The sequence below is a fragment of the Myotis yumanensis genome, unplaced genomic scaffold (assembly GCF_028538775.1).
Source record: "Myotis yumanensis isolate MYYU_CA2020_CCGP unplaced genomic scaffold, mMyoYum1.0.hap1 SCAF_1, whole genome shotgun sequence".
Taxonomy (NCBI): domain Eukaryota; kingdom Metazoa; phylum Chordata; class Mammalia; order Chiroptera; family Vespertilionidae; genus Myotis; species Myotis yumanensis.
The window spans coordinates 237,171,912-237,190,425 of record NW_027223752.1 but is presented as its reverse complement, the minus strand read 5'-3'; the positions used below and the strand labels follow the sequence as shown (position 1 = coordinate 237,190,425).

The following is an 18,514-nucleotide window of genomic DNA, read 5'->3' as shown; positions in this document are numbered from 1 at the left end:
ACCTGATCCCCTCCTTCTTACTCCAAATCACTGGCAACCTTAACCCCAAGACCAGGACCATGTTGCCTCCTAGGGAGGAGGCCGCCGGGAGCGCCGAATCCCCCCTGAGAAACCGTGTTCGGTGAAGTCCTGCTGCCTGGCTCTCCGTCCCTCGGGAGAGACTGATCCCAGCCCTCTGGTGAGGTGGGCCTGGGCTGGCCCTCCCAGCTCCCGGGCGATGTGGGCCTGTATTGGTGCTGCAAGGGTTCAGGAAGCCCCACGTTGGGCGCCATTAATGCCGGGGTTCTTGTTCCAGCATCTAAAAGGGTTCAGCCATCTGGAGAAGGCTGTGTGTAACTTAAAGAGTCCAGTGACGAAATATAATTTTGAAAGACTTGGGGGTCAGAGGAGCTTAGCTAAAAGGAACTAAGATTTCCTCGTCTCAGGACCCCATGCTTTTTATTAACACAACTAGAGGCCCGGTGCACAAAAATTTGTGCACTGGCGGGGGGGTGGGGTGTCCCTCAGCCCGACCTGTGCCCTCTCAAAGTCTGGGAACCCTCAGGAGATAACCAACTGCTGGCTTAGACCCGCTCCCCAGGTGGCAGATGGCAGGCCCGATCCCACGGTGCCTGCCCCGCCGCCCAGGGTTGTGCACACGGCAGGCCCGATCCCAGGGTTGGGGCAGGCAGCGGATGGCACTGCCCCTCCTGCAGTATGCAAATTTAACAGCCATCTTTGTTGGGTTAATTTTCGTACTCTTCTGATTGGCTGATGGGCGTAGCGAAGGTACGGTCAATTAGCATCTTTGTCTTTTATTAGTGTAGATTTGTCCTGAGGAGAGGCAGAAATATACACTTCAAAGGGTAGGGATTCGTATACAGAGGCATTGTCAGAATGGGGGAATTTGCCTATGGCTGTTCAGGTGTTTGGCCAGTAGGAGGCAATAACATGTAGATTAAGATGCCCTGAGCTGTCTGGCAGCAAACAACCATCCCTTTTCAGGTTTGGGGAAATGCCTTCAGCCATTCCCAACAGGTGACAACAGATGTGACTCAGCCCTTGTTGAGTCCCCAAGTTACATCAACCTTTCGATGAAACTCTTGCAATTATGACCTGCTGGAACTGGCTTCCAGCAGGACTGGGCTTACCCTTTTAGCTCCTGGGCGAGGTGGGCTGGGCTAACCTTCCCAGCACTTGGGCGAGGTGGGCTTGGCTGGCCCTCCCTTGTCTCTGTGATCCTGACTGTGACCTGAGGGATGGTGACCTCTCTTTGCCTGGTTGGCTGTATTAGCTTCTTTCCCTGCTGCTCGTTGTAAGTCAGCTGACACCCTGGCTCCTCACCTGCGCTGAGTTTCAGGGACTGGTGTGCGCCAGGCAGCGTGGTCTGGGGGAGCGGCTGCCTTTCCGTGGAGGCAGCGAATCCGAGAGACCAGTGTTCCCACGCTGGGGAGGCCGTGTTATCTAGAAAACAGAGGGACCGTGGAGGGTTCCTGTGGGATTTGATGTGAAAAGATCAGATAGAGCCTTTGGAGTGTATTAGGAGAATGCGCCCTGGGCACATTTTACAAATAATGTTTTTAATTGTGTGCTGATCCCACAAATACATGCAGGCGGGGTTGGTGGCCTGGCATCTGGGGGACACCAGCTCTGGGCCAGGTGCCTGGGGTGAAACCAAGCTCTGCCCCTTGGCAGCCCCTCGCCCAGGCAGGTCACCAAGCGTCTCTAGGCCTCACATGCCTTCCGGCAAAACAGAGCCTCCTGTAGGGGATGCTCCAGAGTCCGCAGGAGCCACTCCTCCTCTTCCCCCCCTCCCCCTCCCCCTCCCCCTCCCCCTCCCCTCCCCCTCTCCCTCCCCCACCCCCTCCCCCTCCCCTCCCTACCTCCACCTGCCTGTCTTCTCTAGCTCAGGCCCAGTCATGGGCCCTGCAAATTTCTTTCTGGTTTAAGATTTGTTCAGCGTTAGTGAGAGAGAGGATGTCTGCTGGGCAAGGTTCATGACTGATAAATGGTCCTTCCTTGTAAATCTCTGAATGGAAGGAGGTTTCTCGCTTCTCTCCAGCATCTGCAGCTGTTTCTAGGGAACAGCTGGGGAAAGAGCAGGAAGGAGTCTGGGTGGGGCTGATCAGGGTCAGAACCAAGGGCGTGGCTGCGGGGTAATTGGATGTGGGGACCGGGGAGGGTCTCAGGGATGGTAGGCACAAAGGTATGTGGGGAGGTTTTCCACGGGCATGGCTGGCTCCTCAGCCCTGCCCTTGCCCCTGCCCTTACCCGTGCCCCGGACCCATTCTCTCCCCTGCAGGTGGGCAAACTGCGTGAACGGCTGCAGGAGGCCAAGCTGGAGCGGGAGCAGGAGCAGCGGCGGCACACGGCCTACCTCTCGGCGCTCAGGGCCAAGCTGCACGAGGAGAAGACCAAGGAGCTGCAGGCGCTGCGCGAGTCGCTCATCCGCCAGCACGAGCAGGAGGCGGCGCGCACGGCCAAGATCAAGGAGGGCGAGCTGCAGCGGCTGCAGGCCACGCTGAACGTGCTGCGCGACGGCGCAGCCGACAAGGTGAAGACGGCGCTGCTGGCTGAGGCGCGCGAGGAGGCGCGCAGGAGCTTCGACGGCGAGCGCCTGCGGCTGCAGCAGGAGGTGCTGGAGCAGAAGGCGGCGCGCAAGCAGGCGGAGGAGGCGCTCAGCCACTGCGTGCAGGCCGACAAGGCCAAGGCGGCCGACCTGCGCGCCGCCTACCAGGAGCACCAGGACGAGGTGCACCGCATCAAGCGCGAGTGCGAGCGCGACATCCGCAGGCTGGTGCGTGAGCCCCGCCCCGCCCCGCCGGCACCATGCCCTTTCCTGCCACACGCGCTGTCCCTCCTTCCCGCCAGCGGGCAGTGAACGCGCAGCTTCAAGGACACTGCGCTCCAGGCAGGGCTTCCAGCGGAGGCCCCGCCGTCCTGGGGTGGGAAGGAGGCTTTGCCGGCAGGTCCCTTCTTCCCAGGCGTGATCCTTGGTAGGTCACCCAGCTGCTCGCCTCCTCCAGCGCCGGGGTGGCTGGGAGCCCTCCGTGTCCCCGGCCCGTCTCTGCCTGTGACCTTGCAGCACCACCCAGCTGGCCCTGACCCCTGCTTTGTCCTTCCTCCCAGCTCTGGTCATTCTCTGATCTAGCGCCGTGTTGACTTGTTAGGCGTTTGGCTACCTCCCTCCATCCGTTTGCTCAGATGTTTCCCAGCTCAGTACTTGTTGGACTGAGGAAAGCGCGGATGTCTGCGTGTTTAAAATAAGGACCTCCTCTCACCTAGTTCTTACTGTCCTGGTTCCCGGGGGTTAAGTTTCTCCCCGCAGCCCGGGAGGTGCTCCTGGGAGTCCATGCGGAGGCCTTGGCCCGAGAGCAGGCGCTGCTGGTGGATGGCCACCAGGGGGCGCCGTGGGCATGTCGTGGGGGAGGTTGGGGCTGTGGAGGGAAAGGGGGGCACCTGTTTCTCCTCCAAAGACAGGCGACTCAGAGCTGTCGGAGGGAGCAGTAGGCTTTGTGTGAAAAGCTCCCGGTCCGGATTTGGGGGGTACCAGTCCCCCCTATAATCTCAATCACGTTGTATCCGTTTTTAATGGCCTGCTGTTTAAATAAGATAGCCTTCTGTTAACCAGCAGCTAACAGAGTAATGGTGGCAGCCAACATTGATCGAGTTATAATACACCAGGCTCTGTGCCAAATTTGTTCTGCGGCTGATCTACTAGTATATCTCCCCGCAATTGGACAGAGTAGGTTCCAGAATGTTCTCAGGGTTCCCATGTTACAGAGGCCAAGGCTAGTCAGGTGGCCGGGCTGCCCAGGATTCCGCAGCAGGAGGGGCGGGACCTGAGCAGGACGGGCAGTGCGGGCCGGACGCTTGACCGGGATCTGGGCCCTGGCGGCCTGTGAGTCCACGGGTGTGATTGGAAGTAAGAGTTCCATTCCGGCCGCTCGGAGTTCTCACTCTGCGTGTACCGAGGCTGGGGCTGCCTGAGCGATGGCTGGGAGCTCAGTGGCCTCAGGCCACATCAATTATTCTCTGCCAGGGCTGGGGGCCCGGCGCCCAAACTCGAGGTGCCAGCAGGCTACGCCCTCTGACGCCCGGGGGTCCTTCCTGCCTCTTCCAGCGTCTGTGTTACCGGCCACTTTGCTGTTCCCAGGTGTGGTTGCATTCCTCCGGTCCCTGCCCCTGTCTCCACATGGCCTCCTGCTGTGCGTCTGTGTGTCCCTCTCCTTTTATAGGACACCCGTCACCAGGGCCCCCCCTCCCCAGAGCAACACATCTTACATATCTGCAGCAGCCCTGTTTCCGATGAGTCACAGCCTCAGGTCCGAGGAAGGACCTGGATTGGGGGGTAGGGGAGACAGCACCCAGCACAGCGCCCTTCCTGGGCAGTGTCCCAGCTGTTGGCTTTGTGTCCAGAAATGGTTGAAGTATGTGGCCCGGGGCCCGGCTTCTTTCCGCTGGTTTCCTCTGGGGAACACTGGGCACGACTGGGGGGATGGCCTGGGGCTTCCACCGGGTTCGCATGTGGACACGGCGAGGTCTTTGGAAATGCCAGGCAGCCAGTGGCTCCCGTGACTGTGTGGCGCTGAGGGAGCCGGGGCTGGGGATACGGTGACCTCAGCTGCCCGTGAGGGACCTGCTGTCGGGTGAGGACAGGGCGGCCTGGGAAAGGGCCGAGCCTCGGGACCCGCAGACTAAATGCCCAGGGCACGGCGGGTCAGTAAGAAGTAGGAGCTGAGAAGTGGTCGCAGGGGCGGGCGAGGGCCGGAGAGGGTCCTGGGGCAGTGGTGGGTGACTGTCCTGCTGAGGAGAAGGCTGGGAGGACAGCAGCTTGTCTAGGGGCCTGGGGCCAGGAGAGCATTGGCAACCGTGGCAGGAGCTCCTTTGGCGGCGGGTGGGGACTGTGCCCAGACGGGAGCGGCCAGGGGAGTGGTGGGAGATAGGAGAGCAGCCCACCCTGGGAGCTTCACTGTGAAGGGCGGAGGGCGGAGGGCCAGGATTTGACTTCATGAAGGTGAGCGAGACATGGGCACAGATGCATTTCCAAAGTCAGTGCCTGGTTGACGGGACAGGTCCTTGAACCCGCAGCTCTGCTCCTCAGCTCCGGGAAGCAGGGCCGGGCCATGGGCTGCGGCCTCTCTGGGTCCCGTGTCCACGGAGCTGCCGACCTTCCCCTGGGCCTCCGCCAGCCAGGGCCGGATCTCCCCACACCGGCCCCAGACTGACAGCTGCCTCCTCCTCTAGATGGATGAGATCAAAGGGAAAGACCGGGTGATCCTGGCCCTGGAGAAGGAGCTGGGCGTGCAGGCCGGCCAGACCCAGCGGCTGCTGCTGCAGAAGGAGGCGCTGGACGAGCAGCTGGTTCAGGTCAAAGAGGCCGAGCGGCACCACAGCAGCCCCAAGAGGGAGCTGCCGCCCGGCATCGGGGACATGGCGGAGCTCCTGGGCGCCCAGGTGAGGCTCAGGCAGGCCTCGGGCCTCGAGCTGCCCCACGCCCTTCCTGCCCTGGTCATTCCTCCAGCCAGCCAGCCTGCCTGCCTCCCCCTCCCTCCCTCCCTACACCCGCCTGTCCATCCTTCCGTCCCTCTCAGCCCTTCCTGCCCTGGTCATTCCTCCAGCCAGCCTGTCTGCCTGCCTTCCTGCCTCCCCCTCCCTCCCTCCTTCCACCCACCTGTCGATCCTTCGATCCTTCCGTCCCTCTCAGCCCTTCCTCCCCAAGCCTGCTGACACGCCCTCTGTGCGGCACTGGGAGCGGAGGGGCGGGCCGCCGCGGCTTTGCCTCCAGGGGTCTTCACCTGCCTCCAGGTGAAAAGAAAGAAACGAAGACATCAGGCCCAGTCGGTGTGGGTCAGTGGTTAGAGCGTTGGCCCACGGACCGAAGGGTCGCGGGTTTGGTTCCTGGTCAAGAGCATGTACCTCGGTTGCAAGCTCGATCCCCAGCCCCAGTCAGGGCACATGCGGGAAGCAACCAATCGATGCATCTCTCTTATATGGATGTTTCTCTCTCTCTCTCTCTCTCTCTCTCTCTCTCTCTCTCGTTCTCTCTCTCCCCCTCCCTCCTCCCTCCTGCATCTCCTCCACTCGCTCTAAAAAAAAAAAATCAATGGCAAAATATTCTCAGGTGAGGATAAAAGAAAAAAAAAAGAAGTGAAGACGTCAGTGCAGGCTGTGCCGTGAGAGCACAGAGGGGCCCAGCCGAGGCAGGACACGAGGAGGGGCTCAGCCACAGACAGGCATCTGGGGCGGCAGCTTGGTGCTTCCCAGGCACAGCAGCTGCAGCAGCATCCGTCCGGCCATCCATCCGTTCACTCACTCACTCACTATCCCGCGTCTCATGCGTGTTTGTGGAGTGCTGGCACCCTCGCCAGGGCACTCAGGGCACAGAGTGCGCAGGGCCCCAACCCGGAGGTCCCCAGAGACCAGGTCGGGTGTGTGGGAGCCACGGGTGGGTTTGGCAGGAAGTCTTTCTGCAAGTTGCTGGCAGAGGGGTTGGACTCCTGGAACCCCAGTGGGGTCTGGTGCCGGTGGGGGCCAGCTCGCCGAGACGCTGTGAGTTCTCTGAGAAGGTGGTCCCTGGAGCACGCCGAGTCACTCCTGCCTCTTCAACGCGCACTCATATCTTTTACTCTTCAACGCGCGCTCGTATCTTTTAGGATCAACACATGGATGAGCGAGACGTGAGGCGGTTTCAACTGAAAATTGCGGAACTGAACTCGGTGATTCGGAAGCTGGAAGACAGAAACACCCTCCTGGCAGACGAGAGGAATGAACTGGTAACCGGCCCCAGAGACGGAGGGGGTACCGGGAAGCGCGCTGGGCCTCAAAGCTGGCTTGGCAGGAAGCTAACGCGGAGTCTCTGGCTCTGAACTTCCTCATTTCTCTCTGGTTGAACGTCCGGCACACACTCACCGCGAAGCCCGTCCCTCGCTTTGCCTCTGCAGGGGTTTATCCTTGGCGACAGTCGGAGAAGTTCCGAGAGAGGTGTGGAGAGGATGCTCACGGGTGTGGTTTGTAACAGCAACCAGAAGTGAAACAAAACACCCCACTGTTCAGCGCTCCAGTGTGGGTCAGAGTGAACACTCACACAATGATTGTACGCAGCCATTAGGAATGACGGTGCCGCCCTGGCCTGTTAGGCTCAGTGGTTGGAGCATCAGCCCTTGGACAGAAGGGTCCTGGGTTCGATTCCAGTCAAGGGCATGTGCCTTGGTTGCAGGCCTGATCTCCTGCCCAGTTGGGGCGTGTTTGGGAGACACACCAATTGATGTGTCTCTCTTACATCAATGTTTCTCTCTCTGTCTCTCCCCGTCCCTTCCACTCTGTCTAAAAACACATGGAAAAATATTCTTGGGTGAGGATTAACAAACAAACAAACAAACAAACAAAGAATGACCGTACTGATCATGTTTAATTGCCAGGAACATTGGTTCATAGGACGAAGGACAGTTTCTAGAACAAAAATATATTGTCATCCCGGGCACTGGGAATTGCTTTAGGGGTGTGATTACGGATAGCTTTTATCTTTTGCTTACCTATTTACTTCTTTTGCATCAAAGGTGGCCTATTTCTAATTTAAATATAATGAACACGGATTTCTGATTAAGGAATAAATCTCTAGTAAAAATAGCAATTCTTAAGTACCTTTACATTTGTTGGATAAAGAGCTAACCTGACTTTTCCGTAGTGTAGTCAACACACAAACTGCCTGAAAAACCCCTAATAACACTTCTGTTTATTCTACATTTTATTACGAAAGTAAGTGTATCCATAATATTTGAAAACCATGGGAGTTGAAAAGTGTTAAGTGTCAGAGAGAGAGTCAGAAATATCAGTGATGAGAGAGAACCATTGATCGGTTGCCTCCTGCACCGCCCCCCCCCCCCCGCCCCCACCAGGGATCGAGCCCACAACCCGGGCATGTGCCCTGACTGGGAATCAATCCGTGACCTCTTGTTTCATAGGTTGATGCTCAACCACTGAGCCACACCAGCCGGGCTGCCTTCATCTTTTTGATGGCTGCATTGTACTCCACTGTGTGGACACAGCATGGCTTACCTAGCCTCTCCTGCGAGGAGGTTCCGGCTGTTTCAGGCTTCTTTGCTGTTATAAACAATGCCACACAGATGACACATTTCCTCTTTACTCACTGGGGCCTTCCTTCTGTGGGGTAGGCCTCTGGAAATGGAATGTGCAGGTCAAAGCTACATTTTGTATTTTGAGGGGCACCAGGGGAGGGTCGTGTCTTAACTTTCGCAGCCTGGTGACTAAAAGCAGGCGTCTCAGTCAGTCCCTGTGTTCAGTTCTTGGTTCTAGCACTTTCTGTGTGACCTGAGCACATCGCCCCCTCTTTGGGGTCAGGATCTCTGTTTGTGGCGTGAGGACAGGGGTGGGGCCCCCTCCTAGGTGTGTAGCGAGGGTCGAATGAGAGAAGGCCCGGAAGGGCCTTCTACTGGTTGGACACATGGCGAATTCCCCATTTTATAGATGAGGAAACTGAGGCCGAGTAATTGGGCCAGTGTCCTGCAGCTGGAACATGTGTCAGCCAGGACGCTGCTCAGAGGAAAAGGGGTGGGCACCCCTAATCATGCAGGCTCCCCAGTCCCTGCTGCCCATCCCCCCAACGCTGTCCTTTCTCACGTCCCTGCCTCACTAGACTGGCCTCCATACAGCCGTTGGAGAGGCCGATTGTTCTAGAAGGCAGACCTGACTGCAGAGCGCCCCACTCCCAGCACTGAGCCTGCCATGCAGGCGCCCAGGGCTTGTCTGTTGTCTGTACAGGGTGGAGCCTTCTGAGGTCTGAACTTGGGGAGGAACTAGGTAGCGGGATTGACCTTTATGCACGTGACCCATGACCTCCAGAAGTGTAGCCTAGTGGACACAGCACAGGCCGCTGGACGGCAGGGTGCCCTGGGGCAGGTCTGGGGGCCACCGCTGGGCTCCTCTCCCGTCACCCAGGCCCTCTGAGGCTCGGTGGGTCCGGGTCGGAAGCCCCGTGTCTGCGGGCCCCGTCTGGTGCTCAGTCCCGAGGAAGGTGTGACGGCAGCCGTTCATGGCTCACGGCCGCCCGCTCTGCCCTCTGCCCGCAGCTGAAACGCTCCCGCGAGACCGAGGTGCAGCTGAAGCCGCTGGTGGAGAAGAACAAGAGGATGAGCAAGAAGAACGAGGACCTGCTGCAGAGCATCCAGCGGATGGAGGAGAAGCTCAAGAAGCTCACGAGGGAGAACGTCGAGATGGTACGTCGGCCGCTGGGGCCAGCCCGAGCTGCAGGTGCCATCTCCCCGGGGCTCCGGGGCAGTCCCAGCCCGGCCAGCCTCCAGCTGTCCCTCGTCGGGAAGTCACGGTGCCATGCGGACCCACCCCCGTGCCCGGAGACGCATCTCTCCTCTCTGTGCCTCAGTTTCTTCATCCACAGAATGGGAATGAAAATGTCCACGTGGCGGGTTATGGGGAGGACGGAGTGATAGCACAGAAGGGCCTCGCCGAAACCCGGCCCATTGGGGAGGCTCAGCCTGTGAGAGCGGTTCCGACTGTCGCTCTGAGTGCTGCGCGGGAGGGTGTTCATTTGCGGTCTTTGTGGTCGGGGCGGTGTCTTGGCATAGGTGGCTCAGAGAACGCTCTGAGGCTCGTCGTCCAAAGTAGTGTCGGTCACCCCCATTTTACAGCTGAGTAGACTGAGGCTCAGAGGCGAGTGCCCTTCTCCCTGGGCCCTCACAGGTCCAGGTGTGAGCGTGTAATTCCAGTGTGAGGCGTGCTCTCTCCCGGCTTCCTTGTCCAGCGTTCAAGGCTGGGTGTGGACGTCCGCCCCGCCCAGGGCCTGCCCAGCCCTCTCCTGGCGCCGGGCGCCTGCACCCTTGCCTGCGGCCTGGTTGTCGTGCAGCCATGCACTCCTCCAGCTAGGGGACGAGGTGGCCATCACCCCTCCCTCCACCCTCCCATCCCGTATCCCAGAGCCCACACGCCACACCTGGATGCGCACAGTGGGTCCTCACAGACGTGGCTGAGCAGCCCTGCGGGGCTCTCTCCCTCTGGCCCAGAAAGAGAAGCTGTCCGCGCAGGCGTCTCTGAAGCGGCACACTTCCCTGAACGACCTGAGCCTGACTCGGGACGAGCAGGAGATCGAGTTCCTGCGGCTGCAGGTGCTGGAGCAGCAGCACGTCATCGACGACCTCTCTCTGGTACGTCCACACTCAGCGACGCCTCAGCGACGCCAGGTGCCCCGGCTGTGGGGGTGGCATCGCGGCTTCTGGGCGCTGCAGCTGCCACACGGGAGGCAGAGCCTGGAGGGACCCAGGCCCGCTGCGGGCGGGGTGGGGCGGGGCGGGGCGGGGCAGCGCTATAGGTTCCGACCCCAGAGAGCCAGGTCGCTTGGTGGGTATGACGTGAGGCTGAACGTGCCAACAGCTGTATTTCCTTCCAGGAGAGAGAACGGCTCTTGCGCCCCAAGAGGCACCGCGGGAAAGGCCTGAAGCTGCCCAAGGTGAGCCCGCGGTGGCGCAGCTGCCCCTGGTCTGGGGGGCGGCGTCCAGGGAGAGGGGACACTCACCTCCTGCATGTTGGATGGTTCCTGCCGGCTCTCAGTGACACGTGACTGACGGCCATGGACACGCTTAGTGTGACTTTTCATGGGAAACTCAAGGATGAGTTTGCTGTTTAGGCCTCGGGGGCTGCTCACCCCAAATTAGAAACGTGAGGACCCTTTCGAAGGGTTTAAAGGGCACTCGGGCTTGGTGGTAGCATCTCACAGCCGTTCTGAGGAGTCAGGAGCTGTGGGCTTTGGGACAAGGCAGAGCGGCGTTCCTTTCGGAGGGTGTGGGCTTATAGAGCGAGTGTCTGAATATTCGGGCAGAGGGAGCAGAGTGGGGCTTGGAACACGGAGCAGCCAGGACCGAGCTGGCCTGGAGCGAGCACATTGGAGCGGGGGGAGAAGGAAGACTCCATTTGCGCTTAAACCTGTAATTGTATTTTCACCTCCACGAAAATTGGGCCTGCTCGCCTCCTGGCTTCGGACTTTCATTCTTTAAATATATTTTTATTGACTTCAGAGAGAGGAAGAGAGGAGAGAGCGATAGAAACATCAGTGATGAGAGAGAATCGTCGCTCAGGGGTTAGGACTTGGACACACCTTCTCTGGGGCCCAGTGTCACCCACAGCACCTGCCGCACTGTGTGTAAAACCCAAGGATTTTCACTGTTGGTGCCGATGTTTATCACACACCCCTTACCCGAGCATCTGAGGCGAAGCACCTGCTGGGCGGGTCTGCAGGAGGCGCTCTCCGTGTCACCGTTGCTAGGGCTCAGCCCGGGTCCCCTGGGATCATCCAGGGACCAGGCCTGTGATGGCCTGGGCGACAGGGAGCCTGGGGTGTGGGAGGGGAGCCCCAGGGAATTCACCGGGGAAGCTGTGCTCTGTGACTCACGCGCCGCCCAGGCCCTGGCAACCGACTCCTCGGCCCCATCCGCCCCCGGAGCTGGCATCCTGTCCCTGCAGTGCCGGTCCTCAGGACTCGCCGGGGCCGCGAGGCAGAGGAACGGGAGCGCCCTGGGACCCAGAGGCCTGGGCACGGGGCAGCGGGGCTGGGCGCGCCATGGAGTACGTGCTGTTCGTGCTCTACTTCTCCTTCTTCCTCTGCCTCTGCGCCCTGGTCTGCCTGTACTTCTCCGGCTGCCAGGAGATGACCTACCGGCATGAAGGTAGGCGCCGGCGTCGGGGGGGTCTGTCCCTGCGGCTGGACGCCCCCTCCTGGGCAGGGGCCTTGGAGGGGAGGCTGAGGGGGGCTGGAGCGGTGGAGGGCTGGTTACTCGGGGCTCCCTTTCCCCCCCCTCAGTGCCGTGTGACCAGCTAAGAGCGGGCACCTCTGGGTATCAGAGTGTAACTGGGGTCCTTTACATCGTTCAGTCATTTCCCCCCAAAGTTCAGCTCTTTTGTAAAAGGAGTCAGCAGGGCAAGACATGGCAGCCTGGAGGCGTGAGCCCCTGCGGGGAGAAGGAGTGGGGAGCGAGCAGATAGGACCCGACGCCCCTGCAGTATCTTCCCGGGGACGCCCGGGGGTGTGAGGAGGATGGAGACTGACTGTTTAAAGCCCGTTGCGCGAGCACTAGGCCCGGTGTTTCTGGGGCTCCCGGCGGCTCATGTGGACGGTGAAGGTGCAGGGAAAGGCAGGAGTTGCAGCCTCCACAGTAGACAGGACCAGTCCCTCACTCTGGGCAGGAAAAGGTCCTTTTCCAGCTGTTTCTTATGAATAGAGGCAGACATTTCTGTGCTACGTGTTGGCTTCCCAGGTAAGACAGTCACTTACAAAAGCTCACCCTAGACCAGCGGTTCTCAACCTTGGCTGCACATTAGAATCACCTGGGAATCTTTTGAAAATCCTGATTTCTGGGCCTCATCCTCCGGAAATTCTGTTTCTTTGTTATGGGGTGAGGCCACAACATTAGTAACAAAGAAACAGAATTTCTGGAGGATGAGGCCCAGAAATCAGGATTTTAAAGATTCCCAGGTGATTCTAACGTGCAGCCAAGGTTGAGAACCCTGCCCTAGAGCAGTGGTCGGCAAACTCATTAGTCAACAGAGCCAAATAGCAACAGTACGATGATTGAAATTTGAGAGCCAAATTTTTTAAACTTAAACTATATAGGTAGGTACATTGTTATTAACTTAATTAGAGTACTCTTAAGGCTTAGGAAGAGCCACGCTCAAGGGGCCAAAGAGCCGCAGGTGGCTCACGAGCCGCAGTTTGCCGACCACGGCCCTAGAGGAACTAACCCGGGGCACGTGCTATAGGGGTGGTCACAGTCAGCTCAGCCCTGCGTGTGCCCTGTGCCGTGTGCTGTGTGTTTGTGGCTCCACAGCCTTTGTTAGGGGACTGTGACCCGAGTGCCCTTTTGTGTTTGGTCTCCGCCCTCAGAGCCGCTTCCCCCTTCCCTCCCGTCAGCTGCTGCCTCGGGCGGGGTCTGGGTCTCTGGGGCCAGGTTATACCTAATGGCTCTAGTGGGCCTGGCAGCCTGGCTGCTAGGGGCGGCCCCGCTGGAATGCCCTTCTGCAGTGTCTGCAGCTGAGGCCCTGACGGGGGCTCCGTGACTAAGCGTCTAGCCAGCAGCCCCGCAGGGTTTCAGAAATTGGATCAGTCTGGGGGGTGGCCCGCTGCGTCATGGCCGCTGACTGGGGGGTCCCAGCGTCGCACCCCGTCCTGTCCTGATCCTTGGTGAGTGTGTGACTTGACGGTTCCTGGGGCTGCACTGCGGTGCCAGGCAGGGCCCTCCCTGCGTGCCCACGCTGCCCAAGGGCACATCACAAACACAGGCCTGTCCCAGAGGCCTGGCAATTAGCGGTGTTTACAAGCAACAAGGTCGGCCGAGTGGCGCCCAGGAGAACGGGAGCTGGAGCCCAGGCGGGGGGTGGGGGGACTGCGTGTGGGGGTGAGATGCTCCCTCCCGAGGGTGCTGCTGTCACCATCGGGGGCCTGGCCGCGGCTCCCTGGCGACGGCCGGCTGAGCTGGTGACCCTGAACCAGGCGGGGTTTCTGTCCGGAGGGGACTGGGTACATGGCTGTCTCCACCCTGCACTTGGAGAGAAGAAACATTGGGAATCGATGGAGCCCATTAGGCCTCACCTCCTGCCCCTTAGGCTCACCTGGGTGCATGGCCCGGCGGCTGCCTGCTGACGTGGCTGCAGACTGAAGGGAGGGTGCCCTGCGCGAACCTGAAGCGCCTGGTGGGTAAACACGTTAGCTCGGCTTGGAGTTCATTCACAGAGACGTGCTGTGAATACTCGTTTCCCAGGCAGCGTTTATTGAGTGTGCCAGGCCCGGGCACAGCGGGGAGCAGGAGAGCAGGAGAGCTCAGATCCTGCCCTCGTGGAGCCAAATCCCTGTCCCTTAGGGGGGTGGGGGGGGGCTCACAGCCCAGCGGGGAAGACAGGTGACAGACATAAAGCAAAAGAGACCTGTCAGGTGGCGATGAGAGGGGGAGGAGAAGGAAGGTGAGACCGCGGTGGGAAGGGCTGGGAAGGACTGTGGTGTGGTCAGGGCGGAGAACCTGGTGGGTCCTGGAGAAGTGCGTCTGGGCAGTGCACAGGCCCTGCGCCAGGCACGTGGGAGGCTCAGGCATGCTTGGTGGTGTGGCTGGAGCACGGTGGTCAAGGAGGGTGAGGCCTGGCTGGTGTCTTCCAGTGGTTAGAGCACCAGTCCGCACACTGAGGGGTTGCGGGCGAGATTCCTGGTCAAGGGCATGTGCCTGGGTTATGGGTTCGCTCCCTGTCCTTGGTTGGGGCGCATGCAGGAGGCAACCGATGGATGTGTCTCTCTCACATCGATGTTTCTCTCCCCCCGCCCCCGCTCCTCCCTCCTTTACACTCGCTCTGAAAGCAATGGAAAAGATATCCTGGGGTGAGGATTAACCAAAAGAGAGGAGGGTGAGGGGTGAGGCTGGAGCGGTTTTACTGGGCTCTGATGGGCCGCCAGGATGCAGACAAGGGAGGGGCAGCGAGGCCAGTGGGAGGTGGCTGAGTGATTGCAGCGAGGGAGGCCGGTGGCTTGGACCAGGAGGGAGGGCCGGGGCTCGGGCTTGGCTTGGGGTTGAGGTGGAGCCCACAGGACTTCTCCAGAGGGGAGGGCGAGGAGCGTCGAGGGCGCCTAGGGGTTTCGCCTGAGCAACTAAAAGGGCGGAGCTCCGTGAGGAGCACACACTAGACATGGGAGCGGCAGGCTCTGGGGGTGTGTCACTGTCCACTGGGCCCGTGAGCTGCTGGGGAGACGGCTGAGCTGTCAGGAGTTCCGGTACCTGCCCCACATGTATTAAAAACAAAACAAAAATGGGGCGCAAGGTGGAAGTGACAGCTGGAAGACAGGTGCCAAGTGCAAGGATGTTGGGGTGCCGTGCCGTGGTCGGCTGCTTCCAGCAACGCCTCTTCAGAAACTAACTGCTGATGACAAGGGGTCCCCCTCTTCTCCTCCCCCTGCTGGTGTGGGAGTTGCTCCTTAATCACACCGTCGGGCACGGGTCCAGCCCCGCTTTTCGTACATTTGGGAGCATAGGTTGCAGACAAGTGGGAGGTGCCTTAGCATGTGGGTGCACCCCGACACCACTCCTGGTTGAGGATGCGGGGGCGGGGGGTCTGGGAGAAGCCAGGTCCGGACACACCAGTGGGAGCTGGGGCTTGGCTCTGGAGTTAGTCATGGTTCTTTCTTCATGGTCATCAGAAGCAGCCATCTATACTAATAAAAGGGCAATATGCTAATTAGACTGCATAGACCAGATGTCCTTCCGGACAAAGCTGCCACAGCTGAGAGGGCTGAGGGCAAGGCGGTTGCAGTGGCCGGCAGTGGCAGCAGCAGCGGGGTGATGGGGGCGGTGCCTTCCTCTGATTGGCGCGGTTGCCTCCCGCAGAGGGAGCGGGCCTAAGCCGTCAGTAGGACATGCCCTGAGGGCTCCTGGACTGTGAGAGCTGTGAGAGGGGGCAGGCTGGGCTGAGGGATCCCCCCTCCCCAGTGCATGAATTTTTGTGCACTGGGCCTCTAGTTGATTATAAAATCAAATAAAAATCCTTCCCAGGGATTGTTTGGGGGGGAAAAGCCCATGTTTCTAAAACAAGATGATCTGGAGACTGTCTGATGTCTGCAGTCCCCAGGCCCCATCCAGCCAGTGTCTGACCCACAGAAGGTGCTCCGTCAGGTGCTTGCTTGCTGAATGAATGAATGAATGAATGAGTGAGTGAGTGAGTGTGTATGTGAATGAATGAATGGAGTGGGAGAAGTGCTGGGTGGGGTAACCGGGAGGTCGCTACACAGTGACTGGCGTTAAAATCGCCTCTGACTCTGAGTGATGGGTGCATGAGGGTCCGTTCACTCTTCCTTCTAATTTTGTAAATGCTCTAAGTTTCCTATAATAAAAAGTTAAAGAAACATTGCCTCTTAGCACAGGTCTGGTGAGGCCCTGGGCCACATGCTCACGCAGGTGCTCAGGGCCTCGTCCACGCCCCTTTGGCTTTTCCCCGTGTGTGGCGTCCGGAACTCGGCCGCTCCCCTGGCCCGCTCCGCTCCTCAGTACATGCGTGCTGCTCGTTGCGTGTCAGCACGTGGGCACAGCCACGTGTGACCTCTCGTTGTGCTCCAAGTCCCTTTGAGGGGCATAAGGCCAATAACTCCTGCCCGGAGCCAGGGTCCGTCCTGCTGCAGCCCCCCACACCCTCCCACCTTCTTTCCCACCAGCCCATTGTGAGCCCCGCCCCCCCGGGGTGTCCTGCGGCCCAGACGGTGCCGTAGCTGGGGACCTGGCGGCTCTGAGTTTGCCCCTAACATGTCCACGTTGCCTTCACAGAAGCATGTTGTGGAGACATTTTTTGGATTTGATGAGGAGTCTGTGGACTCGGAAACCTTGTCGGAGACGTCCTGCAACACAGACAGGACGGACAGGGCCCCGGCCACCCCCGAGGAGGACCTGGACGACGTAAGCGAGCCTCGGGCCAGACACGGGGGTCGTGGCACTTCCGGCCCCTGCTCCCCACTGAGAGCTCTCACCCCAGGGGACCTGGGATAGCACAGCCGATCCTGTCAGGGGAGGTGGTCCCCTTCACGGGCTCTGGACGGCCGGGCGGCACTGGCAGGCGTGGGGTTCCTTTCCCTCCCGCAGCACCGATTTCACAGAGGATCTGAGGTCGCCTGGGGGGTGACTTACCCTTTGTGATTGAAATTACTGTGTGGTGGCCTGTCCCTCATTCTGCTACACACACGCACGCACACACACACACAGATTCCATCCGTGCACACACGAGCACACATGCACACACACACCACATTACCCGGAGGGAGCAGCACGGCTGCCCCTTCCATTGTAGAGCAGGCGCCTGTGGGAGAGGCTGCAAACACTGAGGGGGAGGATGGTGTAAACCCCCAGAAGCCTCCCAGCCGAGGCCCCTCCCCTTTCCTAGGGACCTGGGTCCCCAGGTGTGAAGAGGGGCTTCCTTCTCTCCCCACCCCCAACCCCGGCCCAGTTTTCTTAGGAAAATGGAGTAAAATGCGACCATGGCAGGCACGGGCTTTTGATGTCTCCCTCACTGACAGTAACAGGTGTCTCAGCACCGAAACCCTGCTCCACACCGTCCTCTCGAGCACGCGGGACTGGGTCCTGTGGGTGCACCTGGGCATTTAACTGACGGCCCTGTGACGGGCGTGTGCAGACAGCGTGCTGACTGACGCCCTCCCTGCAGGCGCGTGTTCGCACACTCGGTGTCACCTCCTAGAGGAGATCCCGGTGTGAGAAGTGCTGTGGGGCGGGCACAGGCACACAGGCCCCCGCGAGTCGGAGCTGGCTCCCGGTCACAGGACTCGCGGTTCCCAGGGTCGGCCCTGGCGTCGCTCTCAGCGCCGTCCACTCCCGGCAGGGAGGTTCCCCAGGTCATCGTGGGCAGCAGCGGTGGGTGTGGGCCCTGCCCCGGGACGACACCCGGTCATGCTGTCATTGCTTCTCTCCTCGCCTCCAGACGACCACCAGGGAGGAGGCCGATCTGCGGTTCTGCCAGCTGACCAGGGAGTACCAGGCCCTGCAGCGGGCCTACGCCCTCCTGCAGGAGCAGGTGGGGGGCACGCTGGACGCCGAGCGGGAGGCCCGGGTGAGTGCGCGGCTGGGCCGGGAGGGCTGGGCAGGGGCCCCCGTGCCCTTCCTCGTGCTGTGGTTCTGTGGCCCTGTCGGGAGGCTTGGAGGGGATTCTGAGGGGTGACGGGGTGGGGGACACATCACAGACTCTCGTGGCGGCAGTGTCCCAGCATTTGCCAACCCCCCGGAAACCTGAGGGACTGTCAGGGTGTCCTCAGTCCCTGCCGGCCACCGGGTCTGGGCCACGCCTGCCCTCGTGCTGGGCTGAGCTCTGTCTTCCTATAACGTCCACCTACTGGCCCTTACCTGCCTTCGGGGGTCACACAGACCAGGGGCTGCTTGCCCCTCCTTCTGAGAGCGAGGGGACTGCGGAGAGCACACCCCGGCCAGTCACACCCAGGTGTCGCTGTTCATCCCGTGAGGCAGGTGGCGAGAGAGGCTGCAGGGAGGCCGCTCCTGAGCCACAGACTCCGGCCCGTAACGTGTAGGTCCGACGAGGTCAGTGGCTGGGCGTGGTTTGAGCTGAGCCGTGTGGTTTTTATTAGGAATTTTATCTGGTTGCCAACATTGTAAAGCCAAGAGATTTCACACGGACCTCCAGGTGCCCGCTTCTCTCGGGGAGTCAGACCTTCTGCAGCTCCAGGCTTCCGGCTGTACGGGGAGCATGTGGCGTCAGCTGAGTGGCCATTGTCCCCGAGATGGACCGTGCACGTCCAGTGTGCCCCGGTCCCCACCACTCCCTGTTACCCCGCACTCAGTTCTCAGCCCTTGCCCTGGGCCATCTGATACGCACCAGGCAGGTGTGACAGTGCTCACTAGTGCTGGTGACTGCGCATGAGCAGCCGCTGAACTTGGCCGGGAGCCGGTGAGAGCCTGCCGTGTCCTGCTCTGGGCTCGCTCAGCCCCGCGAAGGCGCTGCCTCTCCTCCAGGCCTCCGTGTCCTT

At 60.3% G+C, this 18,514-nt stretch overlaps 1 protein-coding gene across 3 annotated transcripts in view; it reads left to right on the top strand.

The window, feature by feature from the left end:
- JAKMIP1 (janus kinase and microtubule interacting protein 1) overlaps positions 1-18,514 on the top strand; it is a 65,853-nt gene that overhangs the window by 27,479 nt on the left and 19,860 nt on the right. For all 3 annotated transcript variants that reach the window (XM_070399591.1, XM_070399584.1, XM_070399601.1), the window contains 8 exons: positions 2,282-2,776; positions 5,227-5,436; positions 6,636-6,755; positions 9,069-9,215; positions 10,017-10,157; positions 10,400-10,459; positions 16,296-16,424; positions 17,458-17,586. In XM_070399591.1, the coding sequence (XP_070255692.1) occupies positions 2,282-2,776; positions 5,227-5,436; positions 6,636-6,755; positions 9,069-9,215; positions 10,017-10,157; positions 10,400-10,459; positions 16,296-16,424; positions 17,458-17,586 (1,431 nt within the window). The remainder of the gene's footprint in view (positions 1-2,281; positions 2,777-5,226; positions 5,437-6,635; positions 6,756-9,068; positions 9,216-10,016; positions 10,158-10,399; positions 10,460-16,295; positions 16,425-17,457; positions 17,587-18,514) is intronic.